The sequence below is a fragment of the Aphelocoma coerulescens genome, chromosome 20, assembly GCF_041296385.1.
Source record: "Aphelocoma coerulescens isolate FSJ_1873_10779 chromosome 20, UR_Acoe_1.0, whole genome shotgun sequence".
In the NCBI taxonomy this organism is placed as follows: Eukaryota; Metazoa; Chordata; class Aves; order Passeriformes; family Corvidae; genus Aphelocoma; species Aphelocoma coerulescens.
This window is the reverse complement of record NC_091033.1, coordinates 13,201,262-13,218,351: the sequence shown is the minus strand read 5'-3', so window position 1 is coordinate 13,218,351 and position 17,090 is coordinate 13,201,262. Positions and strand designations below refer to the sequence as shown.

The window sequence follows — 17,090 nt, the reverse complement described above, 5'->3', positions numbered from 1 at the left end:
AGAGAAAAGAGGGGTCCATAAGTATGCAGGGAGACTTTGAAAAATGTTTGAATGGGCTAAAACTGTATCCTGAAAAAGCAGCACAGAGTCTTCACTGAAGGCCGACCAGAAATCTCACTGCATCCAGAGCTGCTTGTGCAACAGTTTGGTTAGACAGGTTTTGGGCTGTATTCAAGTTTATAGTTTATATTTGAATCATGGTTTTTCTCTTCTCCTCTTAAAAAAAAAAAAAAAAGGAAAGAAAAAAAAGAACAAACCAAGATAAGACATCTATGCTATTTTTTTATTTGATAACTTTTTACTGAGCCTTAAGACCTTCAAAAGCAAAGGTTGCCATTTATTGAAAATTCCATCACAGTGCCCCTGGCATTTTTGTGCTGTGAACCAATTAACATTAGTAGCTTAATTAAAATCACCAAATGCATTTTAAAGAATGACATAAGGTTGATTTTAATCTAGACTTCCAAAAATGAAGTAGAATGTTAATCAACTGCCCCACCCGTTATTTATAAGGCCCACAGTACTCAGTGTCAGAACTCCTACATCATCCTCTGACCTCATTTTCCCCAGGGATTACTAAATAGTTAATAACAACTGTCTAAAGTCCACCCCAAGTTTTACCTGTTGGCATAAATCTGGGGTCGTGACACCACTAGTGTAGCATTCCCATAAATGCAGCAGATTTAGGTTCAAGTAGTTTTAATGTACAGCAGGTGGCATTTTTGTGTTTAAAGAGTAAAATCACACCTTTGTGTTCATGCTTTCTAGGATTTTGCCAACAAAAGGAAAACAGAAATTAAGACATTTTACTTTTTGAAAGCCAGAAGAAAAGGTGCAGCTGTTTTCAAGACTGCTATTTTCAAGCTGTCATATGACCACGGAATAGAAGTCATTCTTGCTTTCCAGTTATATTTTAGTACAAATATCTTCCATTTGTTTGTTTCAACATATTTCCCCTTCCACACATTTTTTTAATCAGATTTTTTCCTAATTGGCTGGAGGAGTGTCCTATCTTAGTGTGACACCAGTTCAGGAGAGAGGGAGGAATAGTGACTAAGTTAGTATTGGGCAAGCTCAAACTTCTCAGCGTGTAAAAATTATGTGTTCAGATGTTCAGTTCTACAGTGCTGCCTGTTTGTAGCTTAATTACTATGAGTGCATGTGGAATTCATGCTCAATTGCAAAAAAGTAATCTTTTATTTAATTTACTTTGTGTCTCTTTGTCTCAAATACCTATTTTGCCCTCCCACCAGAAATACTTTACTACCCCTAAAAGCATTACAAAATGCAGATCTGAAAATTGACAGAGGTTAGATAAAAGGTACTTTTCCTTTTAAGAATGGTCTGTAGAGTTTATTTCTGGCTGAAAGATAAAACACTGAAAGAAGGGATGGTAACAAAACCCCACTTCCTCTTAAAGTGATTTGTCTGACCACAGAATAAATATTTTGCAGGTGTTTCTCACTCTGAACTCAGGTAGACTGCACACATGCCTTAGTTTTGGGTTGTTCTTTTTAACCACCTGTGTTGTTTGGAAGGCGAGATCCCATTTGAAGTTGTGAGCTGTTAGCAGTGAATGATGTTTCATCTCCTATTTCTCTGGGCTTCTCTCATTAGAAAAAAGATGAGTAACTTTTCGTGTAATTGGCAGGTGATAGATGGGGCTCCTGTTTCATCGTAGTGTTAAATTTAACAGTTTCTGAGTGGTAACACTTTCTGTGGCACCTGTGGTGCCATCTACTGCACAGCTTGGTAGAGGCAGGACGTGAGAACTGCATCCCTCCACTGCTGCTTTCACTTCCTTCTTCCCATCTTAACATTTGATAATGGCTCCCCATTTGCTTTCCTAGTAATTTTCCTTCTTACACATATATATATAAATGTATATAATACATATTAGAGTATATTTTTATACACATTTATCTATAAATGTATATATACATATTTCTATAATTTTTAAACATATGCAGTCAGTATTTGGAATTTAATTTTGGTGGGCTTTTTGACAAGCAGATTTTGAAAAGGGAAAAGAAAGAAAGAAAGAAAGAAAGAAAGAAAGAAAGAAAGAAAGAAAGAAAGAAAGAAAGAAAGAAAGAAAGAAAGAAAGAAAGAAAGAAAGAAAGAAAGAAAGAAAGAAAGAAAGAAAGAAAGAAAGAAAGAAAGAAAGAAAGAAAGAAAGAAAGAAAGAAAGAAAGAAAGAAAGAAAGAAAGAAAGAAAGAAAGAAAGAAAGAAAGAAAGAAAGAAAGAAAGAAAGAAAGAAAGAAAGAAAGAAAGAAAGAAAGAAAGAAAGAAAGAAAGAAAGAAAGAAAGAAAGAAAGAAAGAAAGAAAGAAAGAAAGAAAGAAAGAAAGAAAGAAAGAAAGAAAGAAAGAAAGAAAGAAAGAAAGAAAGAAAGAAAGAAAGAAAGAAAGAAAGAAAGAAAGAAAGAAAGAAAGAAAGAAAGAAAGAAAGAAAGAAAGAAAGAAAGAAAGAAAGAAAGAAAGAAAGAAAGAAAGAAAGAAAGAGGAATCTAGGAAAATAACCTGCTAGTTCATTTATTGATTGTAGTTCATTTACTTATCATATTCTGGATACAAATTTATCTGGTTGGATATATTCACATATATGTATGCAGTATTCAGTTTGAAGAATGGAAATTTTTGTTATTGTTATTTGTTTTTCTTAACTCAGATATAAACACTAAGTATTTTAGTTTAGTTTTTTTATGATTGCTGTTTGATGCTATGAAGTAGAACTAAGTCATTAAATTGGCTTCTCCTAAGTTGATGTATTTAGTTTTGTTTGCAATCTGTTGCTGGGGGCATGGTATAATTTTGGCAGCTCCATATCAACAAAAATCTGTTGATTTTGATGTCGAGTTGTTGGAAAGACCTACAGAGATTTTACATAAATATTTCCGGAGTGATCTTAAAGATACCTAAAGGCCAAAGACTTAAGATGAAAGACCTGAAAGTTTCAGTTTATTCATTCCCCTTTCTTTGGCTTCTCTCTGTTAATTGAAGCACCTTGTGCTCATATCATCATAGCCTGAGGTTTTCCTTGAATAAATCAATGCATTAATTTTTTAATTACCTACCCAGGCTGGATTTAGACTGCTCACTCATATGAGTACCAAAGAAGAAAGGTTCAGTGGCAGTAGCTAATGGAGCAACATTTTGAAAACTACATCATCTAACTTGCTAACAAGTCTAAGCATCGCAGTGTTTGAAATGCTGTTGGCTGTGACTTGGATTGAGAACAGCTTCCAGCACTGCTGACTGCTGTGCATAAAACATGATGTTATCAACAGAGGGTTTTGAAAACTTTTCTCTAGAAAGGACAAACTTTGAGATATTTATATCCTAAGCAACATCTAACGCTCTCAGAGAGACCTCTATGAGGAATCAATTATGATGACATAGTTAGGAGTTGAAAATACCGCTCGGCATACGATAACTGCAAAGGTAAAAGAAGTTTAAGTTTGTTATAATTGGGGTTTTTTTTGCCATAGAGCTGACGGTGCAGGAGCCCTGATGTCTGCACACAAAAATACTGCAGAACCAGAGCGTGCCAAGGAGTACCAGGGGGCTGCTCCTCTGGCCTGCACCAGGATTCCCAGGAGTGCTCCATTTTCTCTTTGTAATCACCATGAATTTAAACATTCTGAAGTGAAAGACTGGATTTTTTGTAGGAAAGGCTGAACACCCAAAGATGAAATGCACCAAAATACCCATAAGGTGCTGGGTTTCTTCCCAAATTCACTATCTCTGTCTGTGTCGCCCATTCTGCAGCGCTGCCCTCTGGCCAGGGATGCCACGTGAATAGCAACCATCCCCGTTCAGCCATAAACCCTACAAAATTTAGCATTCTTTTCTTTAGTTTTAGCTTCTTGGGAAGCCAGTGATTCATGGCTCTTAGAATCAGGGTTTATTGTTCGTTCAGAACGCAAGACTTTAACAGCATAGTCAGAAAGGTTTGACAACATATCACACGACTGTCGTAAAGTTTCAGAATGCTGAAGGCAAATGATAAAAAATAGCATTAAATCTTTAATTTCAGTAGAAGTTGAACTGCACTTTGGGGAAGGAGCTGGATGTTTCAACAGCTGGAGTTGCACTGGAATTCCATTTCCCCCAGCTTCCCGCCAGTCAGGAACAGACATTTGAGACTACAGGAAGAGGAAAATGGCCAGACGAGAAAAGTACTGATCAGCTGTTTGGCCGCATTCTAGGCAGCCTGGTTGGATTCATTCCAGAAACCTGGGTGCTGTGGAGTTTGTGGTCAGACATGGGCTCCGTGGATGGGCCTGAGGGTCAGCGTCCAGGGCAGGCCATGGCCAGACCGGGGGGGCGAGGCCATCACCTGTCTGTCAGCAAGGGCAGGAAAAGCCATTGGTCAGCCAGAAAAAGGCGGGAAAAGCCCTCAGGGCGTCAAACCCCTTGGTCCGCCAGGACAGGGAAAGGCCTCATTGGGTAGGAACAGGTGGGAAAAGGCCTCAGTTGGTCAGGTAGGACAGGGAAAGGCCTCATCGGGTAACAACAGGTGGGAAAAGGCCTCAGTTGGTCAGCCAGGACAGGGAGAGCCTTCATCAGGTAAAAACAGGTGGGAAAAGGCCTCAGTTGGTCAGCCAGGACAGGGAGAGCCTTCATCAGGTAAAAACAGGTGGGAAAAGGCCTCAGTTGGTCAGCCAGGACAGGGAAAGGCCTCATCGGGTAGGAACAGGTGGGAAAAGGCCTCAGTTGGACAGCTGGGAGAGGACCTCAGCTGGTCACAAAGGGCGGGAAAAACCCTTGATCATTCTGGAAGGGTGGGCAAAGTTCTCAGTCGATTAGGAAGAGTGGGAGAATGCCTTGGTTGGTCAGGAAGAGCAAGAACAGCCCTTAGCTGGTCTGGAAGGGTGGGAGAAGCCCTCAGTTTTGGTTTCTGGAAAAAATTTCTGCCTTTTCTCTCTGACCTGTGGTTTGAGCTCAGATCATGAGTTTTACATCCAGCACACAGAAGAGCCATTTCTAATTTCTGTGGTAACCTCTTTTGTCTCTTTTTAACAGGGCTTCTTCCCTATCCAGAGAAGCTGGACTGACTTGCACCAGCCTTCATGGAGGAGCACGATCTGTGTTCCACTGAAATGCCAGCTGGGAACAAGGCCAGCTTCAGGGAAACAAGTCAGTCTGGTCAGGAGAGCCACATCCCCAGGTAAAAAATGTGAAAAATAGCACCTGTACTCTTTCTGTGATAATGTTTAAGTAGGTAGAACACCATTGCACCTAATAGGCTCATGCTAAAGGAAAAACATAATCCAATACAAAAACAAACAGGCTGTCAGATTGTGAACAGCATCTTCATTCCCTCAGACCTCTCCAAAAAGTGTATGGCTACAGACAGAAATACAGAAAACTGTGACAAAACAAGCATACTGAATTACATCAACAAAAAAACCTTTGTAAATTTTTAAAGAGTCTTTCTGTATACAGTAAATCAGCCTCAGCAACTAGAACAGTCTTGGAGCATCATGAAGGTATTTTAAAAAGAAAATGATATTATTAACATTATTATTTGGAGAGTTCCTGGTCTCTGGCTCATGACCTCAGCAATGCACAGGTCTAAGTTTTGGAGTGTGTTGGTTTATTGCATTGCAGATTTTTATTTGTAACTGGTTTTTTGTGTGTCTTGTTACCTTGCTAAAGGTGCTATAATATGAATCTTTTGTGCGGTTTATGCTGAAGATCTGTTCTCCTTCTATATAGAAACAAGTATCCACTCTGCTGCAACCTGTTTGCTGACAGGCAAACCCTGTGAGCTGTGCAGCACCTTCCCTTTATCTGCTCGGATGTCATTGTTAACTAAACCACAGTGAATTTTAAGTAGGCATACTTGGCCAGTGCCATATGTTTGCTTATTAAAATTCAGATAATCTCTGCAAAAGAGACAGAATATCAGCAGGGGGTACATGGAGACTTCCTGTCCTCTTCCTCCTGTTTTGCATTTTACATATTACATTTCCAATTTCTGTTAGCTAGCAAATGGGGAAATCGGGATTGGAACAGAAACCTGGATTTGCAAATTCTGCAGCAAACTTTGAAGTACATCTGGAATATTAAGATAGTTACAGTAGACAGAATCAAATGAATAAGTAAAATATTTATGAGTATCAAAGCAATGACATGATTTAGAATTCTTACCTATCTATCTGTTCTTTCATCCATCTGCCCATACAGATTTTTTATTGTCTTCAACACTAATTTTTCTTATGTTGGAGCTTTAAATTACTCTAAAGAAATTATAACTTCATTTCAGCAACGTGGAGAGAGTGTGGAAGCTGAGCTATAAAATGGAAGAAATATATTCAGCTGATCGAAGGGAGCTTTAGTGACAGTTCATTATTGTTTAAGGATTGATTTTAAAAATCATTCTTGCTGATTTGAGATAATTCATTTTGTGTGGCATGTACTGGTATTGACTCATCTTTTCCCTGTATATTACTTAATGACAGAATTGGTACTTTGGACTTTGCTGATAAAACTTTGAGCTAAAATAAGTTCCATGAATTCTTTAATTCCTTCCTAGACTTAGGATAGTGTAGAGTACACTTCCAATTTTAAGGACAGCTGAAATGCTGGAGTCAGATTGCTTATAAAAATAAAAAGCATCTGTCATAACACTCAAACTAGCCTGGAGTTTTGCTGTAAGGGGTCTGCTGCAAGGCTACTTTGTCTTTTTAGGTGAAAGATACAGATTTTATTCTTTCCATGGTGCATCTGTTGAGAATGAGCCTTCATGTAATTAAAATCCTTAACAGTTTGTTCAGGGCAGCAGATCAAAAGGTTAATGTGCAATGGTACAACAGGAAGTATTTGTACTCTTGAACACTTTTTAAATTTATAGCATTTAAAAACAACTTTGCCAAAATCATGGCCAAAGCCAATATTACCTCATTTATAGTAAAACATTAATCATTAGTCACAGACCAGCCAGTTGGTCTTAAAGTTCAGCTGGTGAAAAATTTGATGGTTGTAGGATTGAATAGAAATATACTTTAAATCGTGTCCTCTAGTCATGCATCTGGAATGGAAAGGCAGAGGTTTTAGGGAAACTGAGCAGAACAAAATTAATAAACAAAAGTGTTCCTCCACACTTAATGAAACAAATATATGCTGTAAACAGTTTTGGCTTACATGGTTTTTTTAAGAGTGGGGGCGGTTGAATAAACTTAAAGTAGAACTAGAATTTATCATATGATCTGTGTCATTAATTGTCTGTGTTTCAGTTCTGAGGTTCTTGAAGCAATAGAAAATGTTATCCAAGGTGTACTTCAAAGCTTGGCCCAAAAAAAAGCACCTGTTCTCACAGTGGCTAACAGAACAGATTGGAGGAACATAGAGTAAGTAGTAAATATTTAAAAGTCCTGCCTTCTATTAATATAAATGCCACAAATATGAATTTGATTATGTAACGTCCAGAAAAGTTAATCATATATAATCATTCTATAAGCAGTAGAATCAATAAATAATTTTAAAAAGTAATGGACAAATAAAAAGTAATGCTTAGTAACCACTCTGAACAGGCATCATGTATTAAGAAATAGCAGACCATAGCATAAAGGGAAATGTAAAACTACTGTAATAGGGATTGGAAAGGAAAGGGAGATCCCATAAACAATCCTTTTCTGGAAGCAGTAGAAACCAGAAATGATAGGTTGTGTTAGAGTGAAAAAACCTGTTCTAGGCTGGAAGAAATTACTGGCAATTCTGTCCTCCAAACCCTTTGAGTGCTTCCTCTTTTTCCTGCTTTTCCGCACAGTATCTTATTTCTTCAAATGATTGTGATAAATCTATGCTTTTATTCTTCAGAGAAGATGCATCTCACCTCTCCCTGTTGTGTTTCTTACCTATGTGTTGTGTGCTGAGTTCATTACCAGCAAAATAAAGTTTCCAGTATGTTATCTAAATTTCAGATCTTATGTCAGCTTATCTAGACAGGATCAGAAAAAAAGAAACCTGTCCTCCTTTACATCACACTCAGTGATTTGTAAAAGTTTCTTGTGCAACAGTATTTTTCCAAGGAGCTCATTTAAACTGAAAATCCCCAAACCTGAGAGATTAGCTAATTTAAATTAATTAAGTAAAAGAGTAAAGGGAGACACAAATCCATCTCTGGCCTTGTAAAAGCTCTGGACATCAGTGGGTTAAAGGATATTCAGATTGATAAGATTGCAGAGGTGCTTGTAAGTGGACACATTACAAATGTTTATGGTTGAGGAAGCACAGCAAACTTTCCAGGCGTAACACTTTGGTGGAATACTCATTTAATGAGAACAATAAACTTCTGCCAATCAAAAAACCTGAGGGGCCTGAAGGTAATCAGTTAACTGAAAGGCTTGTAGGTTCCAGGGAATTTAATGGTTTGTGTCTGGATAGTTTGACAAAAATGTTTCACTCAGATGTCTGTAAAATTAAAATACTCTAACAAAGTTTTGCAATTTTTGGCAGTCTTTGGGGAAATGGCATTCCATGCTAGAAAAACAAATGTGAGCTGTTAGTTACCATCTGAACACATATGGGGGAAAATGTTCAAATTTAAACGACTTAAGATCACAGTATGTTAAAAATAAGAGTCATCAATCACATTTAAAAGAGCAGAACCATTATTTCTGGTGGAAAAGTGCAATCTCAGATATGTGTTACAGAATACTACTCTGCTGGAGTAAGCAGCGTCCTGGGAAGGATTGGAGTGATCCAGGTTTAACTTGAGCAATTCAGGGGAGTCTCGATTACAGTTTCCCTCCTTTTCGGTTACAATGTTGGGAGCAGGCAACAGAGAAGCACAAATAACTTTAAAATGTTGCAACACAAAGGCAATAAAGTTACTTTAAAGCTGGCAGGCAGATGCTGCATTGGGTTGTCCCTGTAGATTTGTGCAGCGTGTGTGCTCTGCCACCCAAAGGATGCGTGGAGCAAAACCTTGAACAAACGAATTTGGAAACATGATGTGGTTTGAGGTAAAATTATAGCCATTAAACCACCGGTACTTTTTAAAAGTACATGCAAAACTTCAAAATGAAAAAGAATGCTTTAAAGATAGGACTGTCATAGCATAAGGCACCAATATAATTTTAAGTAAAATAATGAAATAATTTCCTTAAGAATAAAATAATTTCCTTAAGAAAATAAGGACACTGATCCTTCTGGTGAAATGTTCACCTTCACATGTAAAATGGTGAAGCATGAAATAGGGGAGCTCATTTAGGTTAAGCAACTGTTTAGAGAGCAGGATGGACTGTATTATTGTTTCCCACACTTAATAACAGAATACAATTAAGTTATTCTAATAATAATTTACGGGCATAAATTGGATAATATTATTGTATTCTGAAATAGTAACACTTTTCCATACAGTCTACATCAGAAAGTCATTTGTGTCAGACTGGATTTTTATTTTAATAATGATTCACATTTATTCTTCTCATTTATTCCTTTGTTTTCATACTAAGTAATAACTGATGCTGATATATTAACAGTTCTAAACATGTATAAAATCCTTTTATTGTCTGTACTTTTGTCTGCCAACTTATCCCCTTTATGCTTTAATTCAGTCTTGAAGCATCTTCTTGAGAAACTCTTTCCTGTCTTTTTCCTTTGGCTATTCCAACCCCACCCAAGTTGATGGTTTCTGTGCTGAGTCTGAAAACAGCACTGGTGCATTTGATTATAGGAAAGGGGTTTCTGAGTCTGAGTTACCTTGCAGAGATCAATTTATAGGTACTCAGGGAGTTTGCAGTTTACTTTATTTGTTTGCAATGTGTCAGATTTAAAGATTCTGTAGGTCTACAGATGATACCACGGTGTACTACAAAACAGATAAGAAGTGACTGCCCTCAATCAGCAAAACGATTTGGTAAGTCAAAAAAAAAGTCCAAAGCACAGTTCTTGGGCTTTTTTCCCCCCCTTAGTTCCCAACTTCACTAAAAACATCCAAAAATTAAACTATTATGCACTGCAGTTTGGAAGTGTGTGGCTGATATAACCTGATACTATGATCAGCCTTTCAGCTTTTCTCTTCTTTCCTCTATTAAATTATAGAGAGTGACAGTGAAATTAATACAATATTCTTAGAGTTTCTTCCTTCCCTTAATAGATATCAACTAAAGGCATATTCAGAAGGTCTTGATGTAAAAACATCCCCCCGTTCAAAAACCTGGCCATGAAAGGAATCTTGGAATACAGACAATAAGCTCATTTCTTTTTCTAACTCAGTCATTTCATTTCTTGGCCTGGACATTAGAGCATACATTCCCTCACTTAACTCCCTCATATTTTTTCTCATTATGCTAGAAATTAATGAGTCTATTGATTAGTATAGTTTCTCTGTATTTTGATATTAAAATACATTTCAATTTTTTATTTATGGGACAAAAACCATACAAAAGTATGGTTTAATATAAAGACAAAAGACTGTATATGCATTTCTGAAAATGGATAGAATATTTTGTGAAATGTATTTTTTTCAGCTCTGATGCTCAAAATATTATCTATGATCTACAAGATGGTGCAGAGCAACACTTATGCAACTAAAAGGTAACAGGCACAATTTCTGCCATTTCAAATAAAGCTGTGTTTTAAGTATGTTTTTGTGAAAATCAACCTATAGGATGCAAACCTGTAGGATTCATGTACATGGAATGCTTTAGGTTTATCTGGTTAACCATGCTCTTTATAAAATTCTCATGAATTCTCATGCAGCTGTTTCTGTATTTTAATTGCAAATACAATATTTTGTCTTGATAGAGATATATATTATTCAGATACTCTACTGTTTGGTAGCCAAAGTGTTGTGGACCAAATAATCAATGACATTTCTTGCATGCTTAAGATACCTCGGAGAAGTCTACATGTAGTAAGTGGCTTCTTATCAATGTTTTTGTCATTATTTCCAGATCTTATTAAACTGAAAGGGGAAATATCACAAAAAGTTATCAGCCGGAATTAAATAGTTAAAATAAAAAGTCCCATTGGTGCTAATGAAACCTGGTTAAGGTTTATTGTGCCACTCAAAAGGTTTCTGTCTTCACAGAAAATTCATAGAGTTTGCTGTTTTCCAAAGGGTTTGGGACAAAGTACCAGCTAAAATCGCAGGGGTTGTCATCATCTAGTGAAGGCAGTGCTTAAACTTCAGAGTTCAAGACACCTGTTTAGCAGTTTGACCTCAAATGAATTGCTAACTTGGGGGTTAAGTGAAAACTCAAAGTGCATCGGAAGTGTAACAACCTGTCAAATTTACTTGTATCTTGTCTGACAAGGGTTCCCTCATATCTAAAATGATTTATTGTAAGTAAGGCTTTATGTCCATGAGGACAAAACATTGCTTAGTTTTTAAAAGGTTGGTTGCAGTGAATCACTGCTTAGTACCAGTCACAATTCTTCTCAGAGATTTCTTGCTTTGTCTGTGCAATATAGTAACTTCCCATTTACTCTATACAACTTACTGTTTTTTCCAGCTGTCTACAACTAAAGGTTTTGTTGCTGGTAATTTAAGTTACACTGAGGAGGATGGTACAAAAGTGAATTGTACCTGCAGTGCAACAGTATGTATTGTAAACCACAAACAGTGATCCACAGCATCTGCCTGTACAAGATATCCTGCACTCCTTTTAGCTCAGGTTACAGTGTACAATTATCACAAACCTCTGCTTGTGGCAAACTGAGGCATTACAACCTGGGTGAATAAAACACATGAAAATATTGCTTAACTGTATTGTAATTCTCAAGCTTAGCTCTAGACTCACCAGGAATAAATCTTTGGGTGGGGGGTTTAGCACTACCTTCTGCCATGGCAGCCTTGCAGGGGAAGGCGTATATATTATATATCTTAGGCTTTATGTTACAGTGTTCTGTCAAATGAGTGCTCTTGAACCAAAGAATCCTGGCCACTCTGAACATACAGCATTCCTGTCACAATAGATTGAATTCTAGCAGAGTGAGAAAACAAGTCAAGAGTGATTTAAGGAGATGAGATTCAACTGGCCTAGTCCTGAAAGATTTTCTACAGCAGTGCAGACTATGAAAGCAGGAATAGAACTCAGACTTGCTGACTACTGTCATAATTTTCTGAAAAATGTGTCCATTGTAAGCCTTATTTGGTCATTTCAATATTGAAAGGTAACCTTATCTGCCCATTGCACCTTGTTTGTAAGCATAAAGTCCCCTGTTACTGATCTCCATATTTTTATTTGCTGAGTGGTTCCACCTTGGCGCTGGGGGTGATTTACAGTCAGGAGTTAAAACAGACCACACACTTCCATATATACATTCTCTTTGACCAAGTTCTTCCCCCAGTTCCTGTTTTCTCATCCATATGCTTGCCAGATTGAGCCAATCCTAATTGGAGATGTAAAATAAATATTACCATATCTTCAAGTTGTTGCTTGAAAATACTCATAAAATCAGGTTATAGGTCAGTAAAAGAAAAGATTTAATGGTCTTCTGAAAAGAACGTTTAAATGTTTTAAGTCTGTATTAAATTTGCAATCTTCACACCAAGTAGACTTTTTTCTGGCTAAGACAGATAAAACATTCATCAGGATATCATTATCTCCATCATGTTCACATGATGAACAATTTTCTGCAACAGTGGCACAAACACTTTCAAAAAGCATCTTGTTATGACAAGAGGACTCCTAGACCCCTACACCATAGTGCATATGAACGGTTGAACACACTTGTAAAGAGGTGAAAATGTCAGAATTGATCTTGCATATAGAGGAGGAATGGGTGTTTCAGGATAAAATCATGACCTTCATTACCTAATGTTGTTATTTTAAAATATATCATTTTCTCTATTTAAAATGATTAATCTCATTTTTGTTGTTTTAGGCAGTCACTGTGCCATCTAATGTTCAAGGAATTAAAAGTATCCTTTGAGCAAGAACTCTAATTGTAGACAGAAAAAAATAAAGTAAAAACAAGAAATATTCCAAGTTAAACAATGTTCTGGTAATTTTTGCTTTCCTTGTTGGCTCTGAAATTGAGTCATGATCACTGCTCTTGGCTCCAGAACAGATATTTTAGAGCAGTTGGTTTTAATTGATTGGTGTGATGGATCATTTTACATGCAGCTAGCCTTAACACAAAAGATTTAACCTCACATGCCAAATTTATATTAATTGTAGAAAAAGATGCAACTTTTCAGAGACTCCTGGATGATGACTTCTTCAATAAAGTGTCCCCATGTATCATGATCACGGTATGCATCTTGCATTTCATATCCTCCAGCTACACCCAATTTAAGGAATACTTTAGCATTGTAGAGCTGCTCAAACTTGGGCAAAAGGCCACAATAAAATTAATATGAAATATATTTAACAATAATTTTAAAAATTTAATTATTCTCATAGAAATAGAAAATACACATTCTAAAGACTTATTTCCCCCAAACACCTCCTTAGAGCTTGGTAGCTTATCAGCTTCCTGTGCTGCTGCAAAGCTGCTGCTCAGTCTCAGAAAAGTTCAGCAGTTGAGTGACCTTTTATCCTTCAGGACCTGAGATTTTGCAAACCCAAATGAAACAGAATTTGGTTGATTTTGGATTGTACTGAAAGAGCTATGGAGCCAGGGGAATTAACAGGAATGTGTAAATGAAATATGCATACAATGAGGGAAAAACATTTCCCCATTCCTAAGAGAGATAAGCACTCCTACTCTGCCACAAATGGTCCAGCTTCAGTCAGTCATAGCAAGAACTTGGTTTATATTGTTCCATTAGTGACATAAATATTGTTTTAAGATAAAAAAGTGGTCTTCTTACACCAGCCTATGCAGACACCAGGGTACATCTATACATCAGCTCCCAGGCCTCATAAATTAACCCCTTCAACAGAGGAATGTCTGATGCTTCTGCAGTGCCCATAATGCAGAACACCTGCCCAGCTGCTCCCAGCCTGGCCCTCCCTCTGCACAAAGCCAAAATAGGAGCACAGACTGCAAAACAGCTGCTGGACAAACGTTTCTGCCAGCATTTTGTTTGTTTGCTTGCTTTTAAATGGCAAATGTAAACACATATGTACCCAGATGTTGTTTCAGTTAATTTAAAACCATCTGCTTTTCTTTTATTTCTTTAGGGAAGAGGCATACCAGATCTTAATACACGACTTTTGGTCAGGAAGCTGTGGGATTCTTTTCAAATTCCTGTTTTCACCCTTATGGATGCAGATCCACATGGTAAATCTGTAGAGGTTCAAAGGCATAAAAGGAAAGCAAAATTCATTCAGAATGCCCTTTCTCACTCTCAGGGGAAGGTTCTGAGAGTTCAGAAATCCAACACAATCAGAAGGTGATGTAGCTACATTGATCCCACCTGAAATTAGGGAGATTACTGCAAAGTGAGAAGCAGCTGCTCAAAGCAATAGTATTAAGAGATAGGAATTACACAGGATAGAGAAAGACATTTTTAATATTAGATGTTGGACAACGTGTAAAAGAGCTGATTATGCTTGGGTTTGAATTGACTACACACAGATAGTGTGAAACATTTAAAAATATGAAGGTGACACACTGAGATTCTGATTGTTTTGACATAATCTAAAATATATATGTAAACCATAAGAACCTCACTAATCTTAAAGCCATAACTGTTGTGCCATAAAACTGAATTTTTAAACAGTCTCCTTAAACGTGCCCACTGTGCAGACAAACAGACGCTTGACTTTTGCTATTCTGCAACCCAGGTGTAGAAATAATGTGCGTCTACAAATATGGATCTGTGGTGAGTATATTTTTTCCCCTTCAAATACGTTGTTTTGTAGCCCAGCCTGGAAGCTGGAATGCATGAAATGCTACAGCCTTTGTCAGAATGGGCACTGCCTTTTAACATTTTGTTTCAACACAAAGAGGTGACTTACAGGCCTTGTGTGTCTGCAGAAACAGCTTCATCCTGCAACAAAAAGAAACTGGACAGCATTGCCAGCTGCTTCCTTTAACTGTATTTCAGTTTTTCTCTGCTGCATAGGTGGTTTCAGACAGTCCAAATAGAAAAGGGTTACCATTTGACTTTGTTTTCTGCCTTAGAAGAGAAATGAAGGAGGAGGACCTAACTGTGAGATGGGTGATTCGCCACAAAATCATGTTATGTTGGTAAAGATTCTGTTCTGGAGTGAGAATTTGCTTAGGGATACTTGTGTTAGTGTGGAACATTATGGAAGAAGAAGCAAGAGGGACAAGAAAGTGTTATCATGTTACATGGCTACAGACAAGGTATGGAAACACAATAGGAAGGCAGGCAGATACAGGTGAAGGCAGAGGGCAGGAGCAGATGGATGAATTGTTCAGTAGAGAAAAGGGAAAAGATCATCCCAAGTTAAACTAAAGCTCACTGAATATTATAGCTAACCTTTCTTATTTTAGTCCATGTCCTTTGAGGCCCATCATCTCACCGTTCCCTCTATCAAGTGGCTTGGTCTCCTTCCATCTGATCTCAAGAGGTGAGTTATTTCCCCAAAAGAAACAGGAGCATCATTCTGCTTCATAGACAGGAAATGCAGTCTGACTTACTGCACAAAAATCCATTTAAATCCATTATTCTTTTCATGCATTATTTTGGCTTAATATTAAGAAATAAGTTGTACAAATATATTTTTAAGTGTGTGAGAAAATTTAAGAATTTTATTTTCTTTGCAGATTAAACATATGCAAAGATGCCCTGATTCCATTTACAAGGCAAGATGAAAACAAGTTAGCAAGTATTCAAAAGAGACCTTACATTGCTTGTCAGCCATTGTGGAAAAAAGAGGTATGCATAAACCTGCTCTTTTCTATTTCTCACTCCCCACAGGACAAATCCTATGTCTGACAACCTCTTAGGACAGCAGAACCAGTCAGATTTTGTAGCCCTAAGAGGAGGCAAGATTGAGAAAGCTCATGCCCTGGGATGTCTCTCTGAACCACTTTATAGTTCCACATGCATGTACAATGAGTGGATGGATTTTCCTTACTTAACTTCCTACACATTAATTTTTCCTCTTTTTTTTTTTTCTCTCATTTAGCTGGAAATTATGGCAGCATCCAAAATGAAGGCTGAAATTCAAGTTTTAACTTCTCTCTCATCAGATTACCTGTCCAGAGTCTATTTACCAAACAAACTGCAGTTTGGTGGATGGCTATGAATGTTGGTCTGCAAATGAAATGTTTTTCTATATATTGATTTATTTTGACTGCACCTAAGAAAAAAAAGTGCAGAGACAAAGCAGTATCTGTCATTTTCTTGTTCAGTTTCTTTATCACTGTAGCTAGAGTATAATTTTCTCTCTCTTTTTTTGGTTCAAATCATAAGAGTAATTATGATTTTTGCAGAATAGTCCTACTTCCATGCTGTGGTTTCTGCTGTGAAACAGTGCCAAATGCAGTGGTACACACAGAAAGGATAATGAAATATGTTCTTTCTGGCCAGAAAAAGGTGATGTTCAAAAATGTATCCAGGAATTGCTTTGCCTTCTCTCTTAAAGCACAAGATGATGCTTTTTATTTTTGAAGGGAGTGAAAGACTTTGTTAAGAATTTATTGCCCATACCTCATTTTGGATTTTTTTTTAGGTATAGCATTGTGGGGTTTTGTAAATTTAGACCTAAAAGCCAGAAATAATTCCTTACTGCATATCTCAAGCAGCTATAAATCTTTCAGCAATCAAATTACTATTTGTCTTCAATGAACAAATAAGAAAGCAGATGTTACTGAGAAAGAATTTAATAAACAATCCTGTTAGCAATGCACATCATAACAAAATCCCTTGTTCATTTTGTTTATTTAGTTGGCTCTAAAACACTACAGAGAAGCAGAAAACTGGTGATTAAAATGTACAATAATTTTAACGTGAGGGAGTCAGATTGACTGCATAGAAAATACTTCCAAAATTGATCTCTACAGTCATTAGCATGGATATTACAGACGATATTTTCAGTAGGGTTTTTTAATGGCTGTTTCATCAGTATTAAATTCGAATCAAATGTCCTTTTTAGTTACTGTACAGCGGCAGAGTTACAACTGCGTAGTGATGGCTGGCGTCCAGGTGCACAGGCACTGTAATCCCCGGGAACACAGGGCTGGGCCAGCAGCAGCTGTGCCACAGGA

At 37.2% G+C, this 17,090-nt stretch overlaps 1 protein-coding gene across 1 annotated transcript; it reads left to right on the top strand.

The window, feature by feature from the left end:
• The first annotated feature begins 5,074 nt into the window (after positions 1-5,074).
• On the top strand, positions 5,075-16,129 carry SPO11 (SPO11 initiator of meiotic double strand breaks). The gene is made up of 13 exons (XM_069034298.1): positions 5,075-5,172; positions 7,244-7,357; positions 9,782-9,870; positions 10,484-10,550; positions 10,761-10,869; positions 11,471-11,557; positions 12,846-12,882; positions 13,106-13,215; positions 14,090-14,189; positions 14,696-14,733; positions 15,372-15,448; positions 15,645-15,756; positions 16,010-16,129. The coding sequence occupies exons 1-13, from the start codon at positions 5,075-5,077 to the stop codon at positions 16,127-16,129; spliced, it is 1,158 nt and encodes a 385-aa protein (XP_068890399.1).
• Positions 16,130-17,090: the final 961 nt, after the last annotated feature.

Bases quoted from the DNA above. Each gene is read 5' to 3' on its own strand.
- SPO11 (XM_069034298.1), top strand. From the start codon at position 5,075: ATGGAGGAGCACGATCTGTGTTCCACTGAAATGCCAGCTGGGAACAAG. The intron at 5,173-7,243 runs GTAAAAAATGTG...TCTGTGTTTCAG, and splicing joins CAGGAGAGCCACATCCCCAG to TTCTGAGGTTCTTGAAGCAA. The intron at 15,449-15,644 runs GTGAGTTATTTC...TTTTCTTTGCAG, and splicing joins CTTCCATCTGATCTCAAGAG to ATTAAACATATGCAAAGATG.